This window comes from Triturus cristatus, chromosome 9 (genome assembly GCF_964204655.1).
Source record: "Triturus cristatus chromosome 9, aTriCri1.1, whole genome shotgun sequence".
In the NCBI taxonomy this organism is placed as follows: domain Eukaryota; kingdom Metazoa; phylum Chordata; class Amphibia; order Caudata; family Salamandridae; genus Triturus; species Triturus cristatus.
In genome coordinates this window covers 378,466,657-378,487,532 of record NC_140592.1, presented here as the reverse complement: position 1 = coordinate 378,487,532, position 20,876 = coordinate 378,466,657, and the positions used below count along the sequence as shown (strand labels likewise).

The 20,876-nt window shown below is 50.5% G+C and overlaps 1 protein-coding gene across 1 annotated transcript in view; it reads left to right on the top strand.

Annotated features, from left to right (window-relative positions):
• Window positions 1–20,876, top strand: part of ZNF541 (zinc finger protein 541) — a 1,112,036-nt gene that overhangs the window by 965,842 nt on the left and 125,318 nt on the right. Inside the window, exon 14 of the mRNA XM_085627847.1 lies at window positions 11,974–12,114. Within this exon, the coding sequence (XP_085483973.1) occupies window positions 11,974–12,114 (141 nt within the window). The remainder of the gene's footprint in view (window positions 1–11,973; window positions 12,115–20,876) is intronic.

Here is a 20,876-nt window from a genome sequence, read left to right as displayed (position 1 = left end):
TTGTCTTTTAAAAAAAAAAAATTCCTTGGATCCGCGCACCCAACGCAATAGGAGGCGCGCACCGTGCGCGCATTTCGCCTTTTTTTTTTTTTTTTAAAAAGGGGGCCCCAGGGGGTCCTTCTGGGACCCCCTAAGCACCTCTAGAGGGTCAGAGTATTTCCACTCTGCCCCCTTTATATGTTTTACACACTTATTCCCCTTGCTTCTTCAGCCTCGCTTCTACCGAGGCAGAACATGGCCGCCAACAGTTCCTGGTTTTGAATGTAGACAGACACTCGACAGCCAATTAGCATTCAGCGCGCGTTCGGGAGGGTGCGCGCTCGGTTCGGGGAGGGTGCGCATACGGTGCGGGTAGGGTCCGCGGATCCTCCCCGGCCATAGATATATATGTACTTTTAACTCTAATTTCTCAGGAACTACTGAACGGATTTACACCGTTTATGCAAAAGGCACGAGTCTGAACTGAGGACTACCTCTTTGCCAAATTTGGTGTAATTCCGTTCAGCGGTTCAGGCTGTAGCTGCGACAACAGATCCTATGGGAAATTGCATGGGGAAAACGCGTTTTAGGACACCCCTTTTTTCTTGGCCCCGGCTTGACGAATCACCACGAAACTTTCAGGGTAGGAGCGGAGCGGAGCTGGCCAAAAGTTTGGAAAAGTTTGCGAGGATTCATCAACCGGCGCCAGACTTATTGGGAATAGAATGTTGCGGATTTCCTATGGAAAATAGGTCCTAACTATAACTATCTGCTGGCGACCGCCAGTAGTTAACACACATATATATATATATACACACACATATATCTTTCCTTCTCTAACTACTACCATTGTTCTGTTTTTTCCCTTCCATATTAGTATCTTCATGGGTGATGCTACAGGTGCTATCTCTAATCTCTATCTCTGGTAGTTTTTTCATAAAGACAGCTATGGTGCTTTGTTTCTCTTGCCGTCTTCTTGTTCAAGTATTGCTCCATGCTCTCTCTTGTGCATGGTTTCTTGGTTTCCCTTCTTTCTGTTCCTACGAAACAGGCGGACTGCTGTAATGTTTCTCTACGGTAGGGAGCTCTGGCTCAGTAACGTTGCCTTCTGTCGTGGATTTCCCTGTTCAAGGGCGATCCTGTTCAGGTTCTACTGTGCCAGTGAACTCATTTTTAGGGTTATGTTGAATGCTGTCTTTGGACACATTTTTTCTCTTCCTCTGCCAGGAGTATAGCTACATGCTTTTTCTTCTTCTGCTTTGGTTACCTATGGTTCCTACCACAGTTTTTGGGCTGCAGAGCATTTTCATGCTCGCCTTCTTGCCTTAGAGTGGCAAGTCACTTCTTCTACTCCATCTAGATATCGGCTAGTTCTAATCATGGATTTGATGCAATCAGTTTGCAGTCCCTCCTCCGGGGATGATTTTGCTTTGGTATCTAATTCAAAGGTAAGGAATCTGCGGCTAGATGTCTCTACCAGATGAACGAGTTACTTACCTTACGTAATGCCTTATGTGGTAGAGACAGGATCTAGCCGCAAATTCCTTTCCCATACTCCCCATTCTGCGAACTGCATTATTTATACCTTCAATATCCTGTTTCACTTTGGGGATATTCCTTCTGCTGGCTAATGGGATACTCCTCCTTGAAGATGCATCTGTATTTAAAGAGAGAAATCTCTTTATTGGCACACTGTTTCGATGGCCATTTCTGTAAGTGGCTCTGCGTTTTTGGTGTGGAATTCAGTGACCGAAGAAACTGACATCCGCACATCAGGCTGGGGCATATATGGACTCTGTCGATGTCACATCCACTGGTCGACATCACTACAGAGACACTACGATGCCCTCTACCAACATGCAGAGGTACTGCTGAAAACAATTTCCAGAAACATTTTTCTTGATCCAGTCTGGCGCCTGGGGAGATATCAAAGGTAAGCAATCTGTGGCTGGATCCTGTCTCTACCCGATAAGGTGTTACCGAATGTAAGTAACTTGTTTTTTTATAGGATTGGTGTGTCTCGTATGGCAATTGAAGGATATAGCCCTTCTTACTTAATTATAGTTTTAAACCATCAGACTGATTGTTGGAGGGAGGACCACCGGGGAGTCGGGGGGACTACTCCGGGGCACCTTCCTACCGCAAAGTTATAGCCGAGCGCCGCTGAGAAGCCTCCTAGGAGAGGTCCTTCTCCTGTGATCGTACTAGGCCCAGTAACACCACCACACAGGACTCTGTATCAGTTGATTATCTTGGTTCTTTATCAATGGTAGCACATTCAATATTTACAGTGGGATCGAGTGATCCAGAAAGAGTCTCAATGTCCTTGGAGGGATAGGGTAGCGGGACAGTCTTAGTACCAGCCAGGTACGGGGAGGCTCTGCGCCAGACCTTGCGTGCTGGTCTCAAAGCAGCTCGGACGTGGAGAGCCGCGACGGCGTCTGCAGGGCTCGGGTGGTAGTTCCGCTTGGGTCGAGCCGCGACACAGTCAGCAGGGCTCCGGTGGTAGGTCCGCTTCGGTCGAGCCGCGATGAGGTCAGCTGGGCTCTGATGGTACGTTCAACAAGGTCGGGCCGCGACAGCGTCAGCAGGGCCCCAAAGGTTCGTGAAGGTCTTTAAGCACGGTGGAGCCGCGACGTCCTCAGCAGGGCTCAGAGTGTGGTTTCAGGATGAGTCTTTCTTCGTAGGGTCAGCCGCGATCCGATCAGCAGGGCTCTTGACTCCGGGATACAACTGTCGTCTTGTTGCCGGGTCGCCCCAGACATAGGTCTGGAGCCCTTTGATGTCCGGACCCTTGCGCCTGGGGGGGGCGGAGAGGTCGGGTAGGGAGCGGCCAGACGCCCAGCAGGAGAGGCGCCAGGCCCCAGAGAGCTGTGGGGCGATCGCACCTAGGTGTGGAAGGACGGTTGGGGGTCCCATCGATACTGCCCTCCGCCGGGAGTGGGAAGGGTTCACGTGGTATCCCCCGGGCCAGGGGTTGGCGCCTCGATGTCGGGCCTCGCTGGGACCGAGGCCGGGTGGAGCGGGGTCACGTAGGTGGTTACGTAGAGTCACGTAAATCCAAAATGGAGGAGCCCCGAGGTGCATGGGACCTCGTGCGGCTTAGCGAGGGGGAACAGGACCACGCCACGAGGCCGGCTCCAACACGCGTCCCCCCCAGCTGAAGGCAGGGAGAGTCACCCATCTCCTTGGGGGTTCTCCTCGCCGAGGCGGAAGAATCGGGACAGGCCGTCAGCATTGGCGTGGTCGTTGCCGGGCCGGTGCTCCACGGTGAAGTCCATCCCTTGCAGCGAGATGGACCATCGCAACAGCTTGGGGTTCTCGCCCCGCATTTGCATTAGCCACCGCAAGGGCCGGTGGTCAGTTTGGACTCTGAAGTGGGTGCCGAAAAGGTAGGGCCGGAGCTTCTTGAGAGCCCATACCACAGCGAAGGCTTCCCGCTCGATGGTGCTCCACCTCTGTTCCCGATGCAGCAGTCGGCGGCTGATAAAGGCCACAGGTCGGTTAAGGCCCTCGGCGTCCATCTGGGAGAGGACCGCCCCGACCCCGTACTCCGAGGCATCGGTCTGAACCACAAATTCCTTGCTGTAGTCAGGGGCCTGTAGCACAGGGGCAGCACACATGGCCGCCTTGAGGGCTTCAAAAGCGGTCTGACAGCGGGGCGTCCAGTGCACCGCCTTGGGCTGTTTCTTGGAAGTGAGCTCCGTAAGGGGCCCCACAATGCTGCCATAATCCTTAATAAATCGCCGGTAGTAGCCTGTGAGGCCTAAGAAGGCCCGGACAGCGGTTTGGGTTGCGGGGGGCTCCCACGCCTGGATGGCATCGACCTTTAACTGGAGGGGCGCCACCTGGCCACTCCCCACCTGGTGGCCCAGATAGGTCACAGATCCTTGACCGATCTGGCATTTGCTGGCCTTAATTGTGAGCCCGGCCCTTTGGAGAGCGGCCAGAACTTCTCCGAGGTGTCCTAGCTGCGCGGCCCAGTGGTTGCTGAAGACGGCAATGTCGTCGAGGTAGGCCGCGCTGAAAGCTTCTAGCCCGGCCAGGACCTTGTTCACCAGCCTCTGGAAGGTCGCTGGGGCGTTCTTCATACCGAAGGGCATCACCCAAAAGTGGTAGTGCCCATCGGGGGTGGAAAAGGCGGATCGTTCCTGGGCGCCGGGAGTGAGCTTGATCTGCCAGTACCCAGCGGTGAGATCAAAGGTGCTTAGGTAGCGGGCGGCCCCTAAGCGATCGATCAGCTCGTCTGCCCATGGCAGGGGGTGGGCATCGGTCTTGGTGACTGCGTTCAGGCCCCGGTAGTCTACACAAAATCTGAGTTCTGGGGGGGTGCCGGGGGCGGCGGCCTACGGCACCAAGACCACCGGGCTGGCCCACGGGCTGTCTGATGGCTCGATGACTCCGAGGGCGAGCATCTTGGAGACCTCGGTCTGTATGCAGGCTCGGACTCGGTCGGGTACTCTGTAGGCGCGGTGCCGCACAGGGGGGCTGTCCCCGGTGTCCACGTCGTGGACGCACCAGGGGGTCACCCCGGGCGTGAGAGAGAAGAGGGCTGCGAAGGGTTGCAGCAGCTTCCGGCAGTCATGGCGCTGTTCTGGGGTCAGGGTGGCGGAGAGGTGGACGCCCTCCAAGGAGCCGTCTTGGCCCGAGGACCCCTGGAGGTCTGGTAGGGGCTCGGAGTCGCTTTCGCCCCCATCGTCGGTAGCCAGCAGCAGACTTAGTTCAGTTCGGGCAAAGTGGGGCTTGAGCCGGTTGGCGTGTAGGACCCGGAGGGGGTTCCTCGGGGACTCCATGTCGACCAGGTAGGTGACGGGGCTCTTCCTCTCAACCACCTTGAAGGGCCCGGTCCACTTGTCCTGCAGGGCGCAGGGGTCCACGGGTGACATGACCCAGACTTGCTGGCCCGGCTCGAACTCGATGGTCGAGGCATTTTCGTCATACCAGCGTTTCATGTCTTCTTGGCTGGCTTCGAGGTTGGCTTCTGCCAGGGCCCGGAACTTCCGAGTCTGGTTCCACAGGGTCCGGAGGTACCGGTAGACGTCGGGGGGGGCATCTTGGACGTTCGCCTCCCAGCCCTCCTTGACCAGGTTGAGGGGCCCTCGGACGGGGTGCCCATACAACAGTTCGAAGGGGCTGAAGCCCAGGGATTTCTGTGGTACCTCTCGATAGGCGAACAGGAGGCAGGGCAGCAGGACGTCCCATCTCCTCCTCAGGGGCTCTTCCAGGCCCTTGATCATCCCCTTCAGGGTTCGGTTGAACCGCTCGACCAGTCCGTTCCCCTGGGGGTGGTAAGGGGTGGTGAATTTGTAGGGGACCCCACATTGTTGCCAGAGGGATCTCATGTACTTTGAAATAAAGTTCGTACCCCTGTCGCTCACCACTTCTCGGGGGAACCCCACCCTGGAGAAGATGCCCATCAGGGCCCGGCCCACCACTGGAGCTGTCACAGTGCGGAGTGGGATGGCCTCGGGGTATCGGGTGGCGTGGTCGACCAGTACCAGGATGAAGCGGTGTCCCAGGGCGGTTCGGGGGTCGAGGGGCCCCACGATGTCGATCCCTACTCGTTCGAACGGGGTGTGGACGGCTGGAAATGGTTGGAGGGGGGCCTTAACTCGACCCCCAGTCTTTCCGCTAGCCTGGCAGGTCTGGCAGGACCGGCAGTGATGGTCCACGTCTCTCCGCATTCGGGGCCAATAGAAATGGGTCACTAGTCGGCTGTAAGTTTTGTCTCGCCCGAGGTGTCCGGCGAGGGGCACGTCATGCGCCAGGTTCAGGAGGAACTCTCGGAATCGGAGGGGAACCACCAACACCCGGCCGGCTCCCAGTTCGGCGACTTTCTGCTCGCTATACAATAAGTCATGGTCCCAATAGATCCAGTGGGTTCCCGTGGGGTCCCCCGAGGCCTGGGCGGCCGCTTGCTGTCGGGCCCCCTCGAGGGACGGGCAGGCCTTCTGCTCTTGCTGGAATTGTTCGCGGGTGGGGCCCCCGTCGTGGCGCCACTGGGCCAGCTCGGGGATCTCGCTGAGGGAGGCGGCCTCGTCGGGAGAAAGTTCGGATGGCCCGGCCTCATCGTCAGGTTCCTCCGTGCCGGAGGAGGGTGGTAGTTCTGGGCCCGTAGGCTTGTCGGGGGCCGCGGCAGCGGCAGGTTGGGCGGTCATGGACCGGGTGGTGGCGCAGGCCCACTCGGGCAGCCCTAGCATCCCCAGATGCTCTCGGCGCTCCACCTGGGCCCAGGGGGAGCTCTCTAGGTCATTCCCCAGGAGGCAGTCCACTGGGGCGTCGTCGCGGACAGTTACTTTGAGGGTGCCTGACACTCCTCCCCACTCGAAGGGGATCCTGGCCATCCGGCACATGCTTTCGGTGTTGTCCGCGGTCCGGACAGGGCATAGGACATGCGGCAGGATTGGTTCGGGGGTCACCAGGTGGCAGCGGACAGCGGTCACACTTGCCCCAGTGTCCCGGAGGGCTTCGGCCCGTCGTCCATTGATGGTGACCCACTGCTGGTACTTCTGGGTGTTGCTTGGGATGGCAGCTCGGGGCACCATTTCTCGGGAGCCCAGGCATACGAGTGACATGGCAGCCGGTTCCCACTCGGGGGACCCGTCGTCGCGGTTTTCCTCCTCGTCCTCTCCTTCCCCCAGGGCTGCGGCGGCTATTTGTCGGGGAGGGGGCCCAGCGGTCCCGTTCCGTCGGTTCACGGGGCAGGCCGGGTCGCTCGCATAGTGGCCTGTCTGTTGGCAGCCGAAGCAGGCCACTGTTGGTCGGGGTCCAGGCCTGGGGATGGGGGTCCCCCTTCGGCCCAGGGTCGGGGACGTGTGGTTGGCGGCTTGGCCTCGTGGCGGGCTTCTGGGCGGCCCGGCCGGGAATTCTCAACTGCGGTGGGACCCCCCTCCTCCGCCCCGCTGGCGAGGAGGTCCCGTGGTACTCCGTTGGTAGTCCCCCACGGGGTTCCGGGGGACCTGGGTGTTGACCCAACGGTCGGCTTCGGCGGCGAGCTTCCGGGGCTCGGTCAGCTTACTGTCCAGGAGGTGTTGCCTTAGTTCAACAAAGCAGTTGTTGGCGAGGTGCTCCCAGACAATGAGGTCGAACAGTTCATTGTACGAGGTGACCTTGCTCCCTTTTATCCACCCTTCAAAGGCCCGGCTGAAGAAGTCCACGTATTCGACCCATGTGGTACCGGGGAGCTTCTTGCAGTCCCGGAAGCGCTGCCGGTACATCTCGGCTGATAGTCCGTAGCGGGTGAGTAGGGCTTCTTTCATGTGGTCGTATGATGTCATCACCGCATCGGGGAGTTGCAGCAGGGTATCCCGGCCCTCGCTGAGGAACCTCCCCCATAGGCCGGCACCCCAATCCTTCCGGGGTACCCGATGGGAGGTCATGGCTACCTCGTAGGCTCGGAACCACTGCTGGATGTCGTCGTTTTTGTAGTATTCCTTGACGACATCCTTGGGGATATGAACCTTTGGCTCGGTCAGTGGCAGAGCGTCCCGGGCCCCGGGGGTGCTGGTCTCCCCCGTTTTGGATTTCAGTTCGAGTTCCTTGAGGCTCCTCTCGTGCTCAAGGGTTAGCCGTCTCTCTTCTAGTTCCCGATGCCGTTTCTTTTCTTCGATTTCCTCTTGCAGCCGTAGTTGCTCCAAGGCTAGTTTCTTCTCCGCCAGTAGGAGCTCACCGTCCAGCCGGAGTCGTGCGAGGTCCATTTCGTGTGTCCGGACCCTCTCCCGTTCTCGCATTTCTTCGTGGGATAGGCCGGCTTCCGGGATGCTTCGCCCCCCATCTGTCGGGGTTATGGTCGGTGGCAGGTTTCCGTCCCGGGCGGAGGTCCCTTCGGCTCGGGGTGGAGTGGCCTCGGATTCTGCCCAGGCTTTCAGGGCTTTCTGCATTTCTTCCTTGGTGCCCAATCCTGTGGTTGGGATCCCTTTGTCCTTGCAGAATTGTTTCAGTTCTTTTTGGGTGTATTCTTCCAGCCTTTCCGGCTGGAAGGTTGCGGCCACGGTTGCTTCTTGGCCGTCCATGGTTCCCTTTCTTTTTCCGTCTGGTTAGGTAGTGGGTGCGTTACTTGCCTGTATGATTGCGTCTGGCTCGGATCCCGTCGCTGGCCACCAAATGTTGGAGGGAGGACCACCGGGGAGTCGGGGGGACTACTCCGGGGCACCTTCCTACCGCAAAGTTATAGCCGAGCGCCGCTGAGAAGCCTCCTAGGAGAGGTCCTTCTCCTGTGATCGTACTAGGCCCAGTAACACCACCACACAGGACTCCGTATCAGTTGATTATCTTGGTTCTTTATCAATGGTAGCACATTCAATATTTACAGTGGGATCGAGTGATCCAGAAAGAGTCTCAATGTCCTTGGAGGGATAGGGTAGCGGGACAGTCTTAGTACCAGCCAGGTACGGGGAGGCTCTGCGCCAGACCTTGCGTGCTGGTCTCAAAGCAGCTCGGACGTGGAGAGCCGCGACGGCGTCTGCAGGGCTCGGGTGGTAGTTCCGCTTGGGTCGAGCCGCGACACAGTCAGCAGGGCTCCGGTGGTAGGTCCGCTTCGGTCGAGCCGCGACGAGGTCAGCTGGGCTCTGATGGTACGTTCAACAAGGTCGGGCCGCGACAGCGTCAGCAGGGCCCCAAAGGTTCGGGAAGGTCTTTAAGCACGGTGGAGCCGCGACGTCGTCAGCATGGCTCAGAGTGTGGTTTCAGGATGAGTCTTTCTCCGTAGGGTCAGCCGCGATCCGATCAGCAGGGCTCTTGACTCCGGGATACAACTGTCGTCTTGTTGCCGGGTCGCCCAAGATATAGGTCTGGAGCCCTTTGATGTCCGGACCCTTGCGCCCGGGGGGGGGCGGAGAGGCCGGGTAGGGAGCGGCCAGACGCCCAGCAGGAGAGGCGCCAGGCCCCAGAGAGCTGTGGGGCGATCGCACCTAGGTGTGGAAGGACGGTTGGGGGTCCCATCGATACTGCCCTCCGCCGGGAGTGGGAAGGGTTCACGTGGTATCCCCCGGGCCAGGGGTTGGCGCCTCGATGTCGGGCCTCGCTGGGACCGAGGCCGGGTGGAGCTGGGTCACGTAGGTGGTTACGTAGAGTCACGTACAATCCAAAATGGAGGAGCCCCGAGGTGCATGGGACCTCGTGCGGCTTAGCGAGGGGGAACAGGACCACGCCACGAGGCCGGCTCCAACACTGATGGGTTTATTTATTTATTTCTGACTCAGTATCAAAATTCTTCCATGTTTTGTGTCCTTTTGTGTTAAATAAAAAAGCATGTCCGCGCTGCTGCATGGTGAGTACCCACTTCGTAACTTCCATTTTACACCTATACAAGTCAAGTGTTTCCATATGTTGTCTTGTGCAGCTATAGGTTTATGTGTCAATGTGGTTATGTGGGCCATATATAAAGTATCAAGAGGACAAATCCATGATGATGTTATATATGTAATGATATTCCAATTGTGCACTTTGATGTGGTACTTCATATACGTTTTCATTCCTCATATGTATATACACAATACAAGTTTGGTGAGGCTAATGTACTATTTGGAGGCTGGTTAACAGGTCTGGAAAGAGGCTCTTTTTGAAGATTTTGCTATGACATAAGGTCTTGAACGACCTGCATTATGTCCTAGTTGTCCAGCTCATCTACCACCCCTATCCGTTCATCTTGCCCAGCATGTCCCATTCCTGAATGGTGTCTAATCCTGCCCCGATACCAACCATCCCTTTGTCTGAAGAGGTGGTCCGGCTGCCTGATATGGATACGTTGTGATACCAATCTGCTGGTCGTGGCACTGCCACAAGAGGAGGTGGTTTTGTTACAGATTTCCCCTACAATGCTGCAGACCTGGGGACTGTAGAAAGGAAATCTCGAAGGTTCTAGCTTAATATGTCCCATCTTCAATCTACAAGGGAGTCAGCTTGTGTGTTAGTGACATGGGTGAGATGTGCCTGTATGTAAATGGGGAGACTATTAGCCAACAGAACCACATAAGTTTGCAGTATGGATCTGGTTAAGAAATAGAGGTCTGTTCATCTTACCTAGCTTGACGTTGGGAATTGCCTGCAACGATAGGTCCTACAGTAGGTCAAGTGCCCCACAGCGTTTACTGCTACCCTCAGTACATAGTTACAGTGAGTGACCTCCTGCTATGTAGCCCGTTCCACTTAGGGCATATCAGGCCAAATCATTTATTTCTCATTAATGACCAACTACAAAAAGAACTACAAGTATTGTCGCCTTCACTGTAAAGTTCCTCTTTGTCTTGCATGAAATGTCTTGAACATGGTGACTGTAGGTAATGTCTTACTCCATGTCGTCTCCCAGCACAAGTGGAAGTGGGCAGAACCCAGGGTCAGTGTAGTATTTATGTGCTTCCATAGGTGATATTTGTCAATCAAATATGTGTGAATATCTTTAAGTGATGGCGGTTGTCCTTATTTTTTTATTATACACTTTGGAGTATGTTTACAATTTTGAGTACGTTTACTGTTGTTCTGTTTTCAAAAACTCCAAGTGTAAGCTACTACAAAAAAAACACAACACCCTCCTATTGGCAATAATGGAGGCAGGGAGTTAAAATAACATTGGAAATATTTAAAAGATAAATAAATATAAATAGATGTTAAAAAAACATTCAAATAGTATATATTTAATATTTAATGAAACAATATTTCGATAAACTATTTTGAATTTAAAAAATAATGTAACAATAAATGCTATTTAAAATAATTACACTATTTTTAGTTAATTCTGTACATCACTTTTAATAATTATTAATGCACATTAAAATATGTTTTCTTTATGAGGAAATGTATCTTTTAATTTAAACTTCAGGAAAATAAATGTGATATGTTTCCCTTAATTAAAGGTTTAATTCAAAATGCATTTACTAGTGTTGTAGCATTTTTTTTATTTTGTTCTACATTTAAAGTAACTACATAAAATGAAGTTGTAATAATATTTAACATAAAAATATTTTTCATATTTTTTTGTTAGTTAAATACACATTTTTATTTGTCTCTCTCCTTTATCATGCGCAGATCTCTGCCCTGACTGCTGTTATGGTAAAGTATGGGGGAAATTCAAAATTTTTATGTAACTTGAAAATAAATATTAAAATTATTTTTAAGATAATATTAATGTCAATTCCTTGCATACATTGCCGTCTGTAAGCCACTTCCTTGTATCCATCTCACATTTAAAACTAAAACCTATGCTTACTTGTACAGAGTCTCCTCAGTGAGGCAGAGAACTCCACACTCATGAGTATAGGAAATGCTGAGGCATAAAACTCTGGACGTTATTTGGCAATTGCAATTTATGGTACGTTTTGTACTACTACAAAATGTACTACAAAGTGCAGTTTGTGCATCAGACCCCAAATGCCCCCAAGGCCCCTATGCAAGGGGGGGGGGCATGTACTCTTACTTTGAGGCATAAATCTCTGCCCAGGGTTGCTGAATTGCATGTAGGTGCAGATTTACGCCTATGTGAAGGCGTAATTCTGTGTACCGCCAAATAGGTGTAAGATCTTTCTTAATGAATCAGGCCTTGGTGACTGGTTATACACTATGCATATGAACAGCCATCCTCAAGGTTGCAGTTCTCCCATCGTATCTCATACCATCAGACATTCATAGACTTTCTTAAAGAGCAATGCTAGTATAGTATCTAAATCCGCAATCCAGGTGAGAGTGTAAGCCAGGTAGTACATTCTGAACTATTTCCGAAGGAGAATGCATGTCTTAATACCTATGAAAAACAATAATTACCTTGATTGCCAAAGCCAAGTTATTCTTAGTGGAGAAGCATGGTTGTGGAATATGAATATTCAATAAGCAATAATAGATGGGATGATAAAACTTACCCATAGCTTCAATAAGTAGCAGAAAACTACATGTAGGTGTATGCATTATGTGTAAATTCTGTTTCGATTAGCCTGTTACTTTAATGTTGGCTTTGTTACCCATGCCCACAGGATTGTCATGTTTTGTGATTTTTTTCTCTTCTAGATACAGACAAAGAATGTCACCCAGTGTGTTGAATACTACTATACCTGGAAAAAAATTATCAAATTTGATCAAAGCAGGTCTCAAGCTGCTGAGAAGAAAGTGAAGATCGAACAAAGTGAACTGGAAGCAGTTGGACCCAAGGTGAGGAAAAGGGATATCAGAGCTTGTTGAGACACTGTCCTTTTGCACTTGCATCCTCCTGTCTAAAATGGAGATTTTTCAGTGAAACTCAGGTTCCTTTGCGTCATATGCATGTGAACCAAAGCAACTTAGCACAACATAGGTTGGTATTATTGAGAAAAAGAAGTCCAGGTGTAGAACGGCCCGCTGATTCCCATGCCCTTGCCTGACTTAGATCTGATCGCTTCCAGAACTCCAACAACTTCTCCCTATGTCGATTACTTTAAACACCTGTTCCCAGTGTCTTCAAGTGGGGGCAGTTTTAGTCCCTCAATGCTTACTACAAACCTCTACCTGCCTCCATCCACATCCTTTTCCCCCAGATTCTTCCTCCAACCTTCGTTTAGGTGTTTTAATAAAAGTGAGTAGTGATGATACATTACTCTGAAGCTGACTTGCTCAAGGGAAGTTTTGAATGTGTGTGGGGGCCAGTGCCAAGGGCTCTCATGATTTTTATATGAATCTTCCAGTGAGGACCATCAAGAATGACCTCCTGAATTTCCCATCTCCAGGATATCTCTTTGTCTGGAGTAGTGCATTCTTGCCCTGTGGTTTTACTTGAAATGCCCACTGGGCCGTACATGCTACCTCGAGCTGAGAACTGTGTTTTTGGGCTTGCACCAGAGCAAACTTACATGCTATGCAGACAGTCTTGCACCTGAACCTCTTGCGAGGTACCCTAAGAAAGGCCTATGTGCAGGGCTCGGTTTAGAAATCCTAGATCTCTGATCTTGAGTAAGTTCCCTCACAGATACATTTGCAGTGATCCCACACCAAGGAAACTACAAAAAGATCTTATGTCTGAGCACCCTTTCATTGATCATCATGAAAGATGATCTTTGAGCCTCTCCTGATGAATATATGCACCGCAGTGGTAAACCAGTGCCACTGATGGCAGAGGTGAAAAGAGTTTCCCAGTCCATTTCTTCAAAAGTAATAAGTCCTGTAAGGAGTTCTGAAGATTGCACAACAAGAGGGCGATTGACAAAAGAAAAAAGTCAGGGGATGAGCTTAGAGTCCAGAATCACACATCCATTTCATCTTCATCTTTCTCCTGGCTGAGGACATCTGAAAATGTGTCAGATTTCCCCTCTCCCGAAACAGATTTGGGGCACATCTGTAGCACTTCTGCGACTTTGTGTTAGAAGAAGATACTCTCTAGGCTCCGTCAGGGCTTTTGGCATGTGACAGATCTACTTGAAGAATGGTCTCAGCACTCCCATCAATTTCACTGAAGTCTTATCTGAGACACCCCAACTATGGGCATGCTTTTTCGCTAACCTCTCTGCCTGTGTGTGCCCTACCAGTCAAGCGCAAATCATAAAACCATGTGGGTTAGCAAGAGAAGCATGTGATCTCGTACCCTGCCTTTCAGATCACTGGTACATTGTTTCATTTCATATGCTTGGACTGCAGACCCTCACCCTGTGTGGAAAGACATTTGTAAAGTATTTGTCTTCTAACAGGTTCCCCACCCTAGATTTTTCCAGAGACGTCAGAATGGTGTGGAGTTTTTTTGCGGCTTTATCTGTGGAGTCACCAAATTCAGCTTTGAAAGTGAGTGACTTCATGAAGAACCACCTGTGCTGGTGACATCAGTCCCATTGGAAATGCTACAGATGCTCAGAGCTTGAATTTTCTCAAGTGTTTTCGCTTAACACTTCTATTTTTATTTTAGTCTATGTTATTTGTAAATCAAAATGTGCTTTATTATCCCGAATAAGGACACACACACTTGTCTATCTCCACTGGCTGACAATGAACAGTGAACTAACCTAACCACAGTTACAAACATAATCCTCAATATCCGTCCTTTCCCCATTCCTTTTACATTTTTATGTGGAAGAGGAACCCTTAAATCAATCCCATTGTCCTGTCACATAGAATTCGTCAGCTTCTGTTGCTGGTTCTGTGGGTCCTCAGTTTCTCCTTTTTTTCTTGGTCTGTTTATCTGCAGTGATGAAAGTCCATCGTAGCCGTGAGTCTGTGAAGTGACATGGGTCTAACTGCATGGTTCCATGTTTGGAATTTGTATGAACTATTAGGAAGGGCTGTCATTTTAACTGCTGCTATTCCCCCACACTATGCCATCCCTCTAATTTGCAGGATTATAAATAACAGGGAACTGCTGCCTAAACTGATCTGCCTCTTTGGCTGGGACTGAAATATTCAAAATCTGCGATTGAGAAAGATAGATATTGAAGCCTGACGCTTTGCCATATTCTGGTAGCTCTCCAGTGGGTGGGTATCAAGTCCAGGATGGGTGGGCCAGTAAGGAATACGTGCCTAGATATCATCTCTATCAGATAAGGAGTTGTAACATGTTCATCTGATAGAGACTTCTAGTCCCATATGCCTTACTTTTGAACAGACACCCAAGCAATACCATCCCCAGAGGTGTGACTGGGGACCAATTTCACAAAAGGAAGTCCTGCAGGACCGAACAAGCGAGTTGCCCATCTCTACGGACCTGGCTGTCCAAAAAATAATAATTTGGTGAACGTGTGCAGGGAAGCCTACGTTGCTGCCTGGAAAATGTCCAGGACCTGAACTTTGCATGCTAAAGCAGTGGTCGCTGCTTTAGCTCTGGTGAAATGAGCTTGCAATGCTTCAGGAGGTTGCCTATTGGCCGGTGCATAGCAGATTTTACTGCAGAGCACGGCCCATCTAGAAATGGTTCTCTTCTGCAGCGCCCAACTTTTCTTCGCACCAACATACCCCACAGGGAGATGGTCGTCCACTGGAACTCTTGTGTAAGGTCAGGGTAGAACAACAACGCTCTATTTGGGTCCAGACGGTGGAGAAGCAGTGTGAAAAGTAGGCAGGGTGATAGATTGAACTACGTGAAATGGGGTGACCACTTTTGTTAGAAAGGAGGCCCTTTTGGGAAGCACAAGTTTCTCAGGATATACTGAGAGGTAAGGCAGCTTAAATGATAAGGCCTGCAACTCACTCACTCTACGGGCAGATATAATTGCCACAAGGAAGGCAGGCATATACCATCTTGGTGGAAGGACGCCTAGCTGCCAAGATGACTCTTCAGACTTCGGGAGGAAGGTCAAAAGTGGTCAACTGTCTCCACTCAATGGCCACGCTAGTAGGCGGACAGTGGACAGGTTCGGGTAAAGAACCCTCCCCTGCTGCTGCGACATAAGATCCTCCCGAAGGGGCAAGCTGATCGGAGGATCGATGGCCATGCTCAGTAGCTTGGTACAGCAGACTCTCTGTGTCCAGTCCGGAGCCTCAAGGATGACTAAGGCCCAGTCGTTCTTGATCTTCTTCAGAACTCTGGGCAGGAGTGGTTTGGGTGGAAAGGAGTACCAGCCTGAGCTCCATTTGAGACGAAAAGCGTCTCTGAGCAACAGCTGCCTTGGAAACTCCAGTGCGCAAAACTGCTGACATTGCACCTCTTGGCAGAAGCAAACAGATCTAACTAAGGCTCTCCCCTTTGCCTAAAGAGATCTTTCACCACCTCCGTGTAGAGATGCCATTCGTGATCCGCTAGTCATTTGCGGCTGAGTTCGTCTGCCCTTGTCTTCAGAGAGCCCGGCAGGTGTGGAGGAACCAGGGATTTGCCCTGTTGTTCCAGCCATGTCTAGAAGTAGAGGACCTCTAGGCAAAGGGTTCATGACCCCACACTGCCCTGTTTGTTGCAGTGTATCATGGCGATGGCGTTGTCAGTGAGCGCCTGCACTAGCCTTCCGTTGATGGGAGGTAAGAAGGCTTTCACTGCAAACACAAGGAGATGATAGGCTGAGTACTGAATCTTTTTAGATACATACCCCGTCACAGCTCTGGGTTGAATCCATCATTTTTCTTTAGCTCACTTCGCCACCCCAGTTCAGACCCAGACATATGCAAATCAGTCTTGACCCTGTTCCTCATAGGAACAGTCACCCAGCCATATGCAAATCAGTCTTGACCCTGTTCCTCATAGGAACAGTCCAGCCGGAACTGCCAATCAGGTCTTCCCTGGACTGGAAACAAGCAACCTAGGACCGGTTTTGGGGGAACACCCCTCATCAGCTAGGCTAGCTTGAATCCAGTGGCAAGGTGAGCAAGGGACTCATGTCTGGGCATACCCTTCCAACCAACTTATGGCGAACAAAGTAAACACAAGGAGATGATGGTTAGAGCGCTGAAACTTTTCAGACACTCACCCCCAGTCACAGATCTGGATTGAATCCATCATCGTTCTTTAGCTCACTTCGCCACCCCAGTTAAGACCCAGTCATATGCAAATCAGTCTTGACCCTGTTCCTCATGGGAACCTTCCAGCCCGAACTGCCTAGCCAGGTCTTCCCTGGATCGGCAACAAGCATCCTGGGACCGATTTCAGGGTAACACCCCTCATCAGCCAGGCTAGCTTGAATCCAGTGGCAAAGTGAGCAAGGGACCCACGTCTGGGCATACCCTGTCAACTTAGGGCAAAAAAAGCAAGCACTAGGATATGATGGACAGAGCAGCATAACTTTTCAGACACTGACCCTCAGTCACTGATCTGGTTTGAGTCCATCATCATTCTTTAGTTCACTTTGCCACCCCAGTTCAGGCCCAGCCATATGCAAATCCGTCCCCTGTTCCTCATGGTAACAGTCGAACGCGAACTGCCAAGCCAGGTCTTCCCTGGACCGGAAACAAGCATCCTGGGACCAGTTTTGGGGTAACACCCCTCATTAGCCAGGCTAGTTTGAAGCCAGTGGCAAAGTGAACAAGGTACCCACGTGTGGGCATACCCTGCCAACTTAGGGCGAACAAAGCAAACACTAGGAGATGATGGATGGAGCACTGAAACTTTTTAGACACTCGCCCCCAGTCACAGATCTGGGTTGAATCCTTCATGCTTCTTTAGCTCACTTCGCCACCCCACTTCAGACCCAGTCATATGCAAATCAGTTTTGACCCTGCTCCTCATAGGAACAAACTGTCAAGCCAGGTCCTCCCTGGGGCGTAAAAAGCATCCTGAGACCGTTTTGGGATATCACCCCTCATCAGCCAGGCTAGCTTGAATCAAGTGGCACAGTGAGCCCGAGACCCACATCTGGGCATACCCGGCGCACTTTGGGCTACATCCTGCCATTCATCTCTTCCCCACCTCATCTTCCTCGCTCACAGATCAACTTTCGAAGGATAACTCCGTAATGCTGATGCAGCAAGTCAACCTTCTGTTATGTAAGAGTTCCATCTAATGTGTTCTGGAATTAGCAGAGGGAAGGATGCTACTTGATTTTCTTCGTTGTTCTGAAGGGGGACAGATGCCTTAGGTCTATTTGGACCTCGTCTGCTGAATGCCTGCTTGAGGAGGAACAGGTTCAGAATGCAAGACACACATTTCTATATACCAGACCTCCAGCCCCACAGGCATTACCTGCATTTCAGAGTGACTTAGGAACATTTACAATTTACTGTTCTCCCCTTCGGTCTTACTCATGCCCCTTGGGTGTCCATGAAAGTTATGACAGTGGCCGCTGTCTGTGTTCGGAGGTTGAAAGTACACATATTCCTGTTCCTCAATTACTGGCTGATAAAGGCAGGTTCATCACAGCCAGTCATAGACCACATCCGGATGACGGTCAAAGACCTGACATCATTGGGATTCACCCTTAACGAGCCAAAGCCACACCTGTTTCCTACTCAAAGACTTCCATTCATTGGGGGTTATTCTCGACATGGTGGCATTTAAGGCTTTCCTCTGCTGCAACAAGTCCACATTGAGGATATGTTGTTGATATTTCAGGATTCGTCTTTGGTTTCTTTGAGGTTAGCTCTGAAGCTTCTGTGAGGAAAGCTCTAAAGCTTTTTGGTCGCCTGCCCTTGTGCATCCTTCTCATCCCAAATGCCAGGTGGCAAATACTAGCCCTGTAGTGGAACCTTAGATCCCTGTGGGCTGAGCATCAGGCCTGCCTCTCCGACTCCATTCAGATCTTATGGACATGGTGCAGGAGCTGCTGTGGTAGCTGACGGACTCTAATCTGACCTGTGGCAGGCACCTCTACCTCTCCCACCCACTTAACTTCTGAATTAGAGGGTCAATCAGTATTTATAAAGTGTGGCTAATCACCCTATAGGGGTATTTAGGAGAGGTGGCAATCAGAGGCATCTGGCCTCTCTGGTTAGGAGCCATCTCCATATCAAGCTTCTGAAGCTTCATGTGGTCCATCTGGCTCTTGAAAGCCTCCGTATTGTCCATCAAAGGGAGGCTTGTGTAGGTCCCCATAGAGAACACAACCAACATGTTTGTGGTAGTGCAACAGACAGGATAGTGTGCGGTCCTGGATTTGTGTCAGGAGGCGCAACGCCTTTGGAGGTGGCTAAACCAGCAGAACTGAAGTTGCACCCCCATATCCATGGGGTATGTCCCCCAGGCGCAGGAATAGTCCTTATATTAAGGTTTCAATAGTTTATGTTAAGTTCAAAGAAACAAATATATTCCGTATTTTGATGCGGTTTAATATTGTTGTAACATCACAATATTATTAGCGACCTTCGTGGTCGCCGAATCATTGTGACTAAATCAGCTCTTTTGGACAACCAAAGCGATAATCCGCAGACGAAGGCTCATGGCTGAAATGCATTGGGACTGAAAAATGGATTGAGCCATGCTGGGCTCTGTGAAGCAAGGTTACCAGAAATAATGCTGTCTGGAAATACATGGCCGCTAATAATATTGTGATGTTATAACAATATTAAACCACATCAAAATACGGAATATATTTGTTTCTTTGAACTTAACATAAACTATTGAAACCTTAATATGAGGACTATTCCTGCGCCCGGGGGACATACCCCATGGATATGGGGGTGCAACTTCAGTGATATCCATTACGCTCTGTTCAGAGGGTGATACCCTGGAGCACGGAACACCCATACAAATTCACCTACCAACGGCCGTGCACAGGCTGATTGCTAAATATTTAAACCAGCAGAACATCATCCTGGTTGCCAATCACTTGGCAGGGCCCATGAATACCAGAACAGATGACTGAACAGGTTCTTCTGGTGAACCTGGAGTGCCGTCATCATCCCAAGGTGGTCCAGAGAGTATTAAAGAACTGGGTACCCTCAAGCTAAATCTATTCAGCACAGTTGAAAACATCCAGTGCCAGTAATTCTGAGCACTGGAGTTTTGGGGGAATCGAAGGAAGAAATGCTGTACTCATTTCCGCCACTACTGATTTCTGAGTAATGACAACAATACAGCCAGGCCTTCTGGCGGCCTCCTCATTTGGGTTAAAAATATGACAAACATATCCATGAAAAACTGGAGATTGATAGCAATGACATTCTAGGCTTGTCTATAAGGGGAATTAATGGCAGCCAAATAGATTTATACAACGTGAACAATCATACAGTCCAGAGGAACAAAGAATCACCTACGCTAAAAATGCTTGCCCACCAACTCTCCAATAAGGTGGGTAGTTCACCTCTTTTAATTTCCAGATATTTGAACCCTTCGATGGCATAGCACAGGTCACTAAATTAGAGGATGCTGCCAGAGGTATACCACTATTGGAGACCAAACCTTTACTTTCATGGGCAGCTTCTGCCATGCCGCTACTCTCCATTACCCTGTCCCTTGGCCAGCGAACCTGTAACAAGAGATTCACATCTGATAGACACTGTGCCCCTACCTTTGTATGGGATGCCAGCCAGAGCAGAAGGGATTATAACATTCTTGACATCGAACTCTGGCAGGTAGCATCAGACTTTGAAATTCTGTCTAGATCGGATAGTGATCATATACTATCATCAAAGTGCAATCTCCTGAAAAACATACATGATCTTGGTGTCCAATCAGTGACAACTCTAACTTTGGGGAACAACAAGAAATCTATTAAATGGTCAAAGCTATGCCTCGACACTGATCTATTACTGAAAATCTATAATACTTTCAATAGTATTTTTGAACCCCTTATTAAGCACCCATTCTGAAGGACTGGGTTATTCTAAGACCCAGCGGTGCCAGGGGACAACACCTGAAACCTTCGTGGGTTACCTGTTCTGGCGTACAAAACACAGAGACACGGGACACTTCCAGCGACGTCAGAGATCAGCGTTTATTTACTGCAGGGATACAGAAATCACAAGAAGTACACAACGTGTAGGTTCTCGGAGACTGCTTCAAATTGCAAAAGTGGATCGCTCCTTTTATACAAGTTTTTGCCATTGCACAGTATGGCGAACAAAGGTTACAACTCAGTTCCCACAATAAACTTCAAAAAGAGTCGTGTTCATGTTTCAGGAGGCCGGAACATAATTACAGCAGCATTGCTGGTTCCCAACTGTAAAAACATATCTACCCCGCAATAAAACACATTCCATTCTGACCGTAAACACATTAGGAGAGGGGACAAAAACAGATGCAAAGAAAGGACAAGGATGCACAACAGGTTAGAAAAGAGTGTCGGGAGTAATAAAGGAAACTTGATGACAGGATCAAAGACCTCGTGTCCAATGCATGCATGACTGAAACAATAGGCTAGCACGGCAAGATGAGTCTCGAGCGGGGCCATCTGCCTTCGCCGTGTCATTTCCCTTATCGTAAAAGTCACCCTCAAAGAAACACGTGTCCCTCGTGTAAGCTTGGGAGTCCCAAGGTCACGAAGCGGGTAACGTCCGTTCGCTGGCTACTTGAGGGCAAGAAACAAAATGGATGCCGTATCTAAAATGGAACCCGAGGGTTCAGATGAACAAACCCAAAAATGAGACGAACCATACGTGGT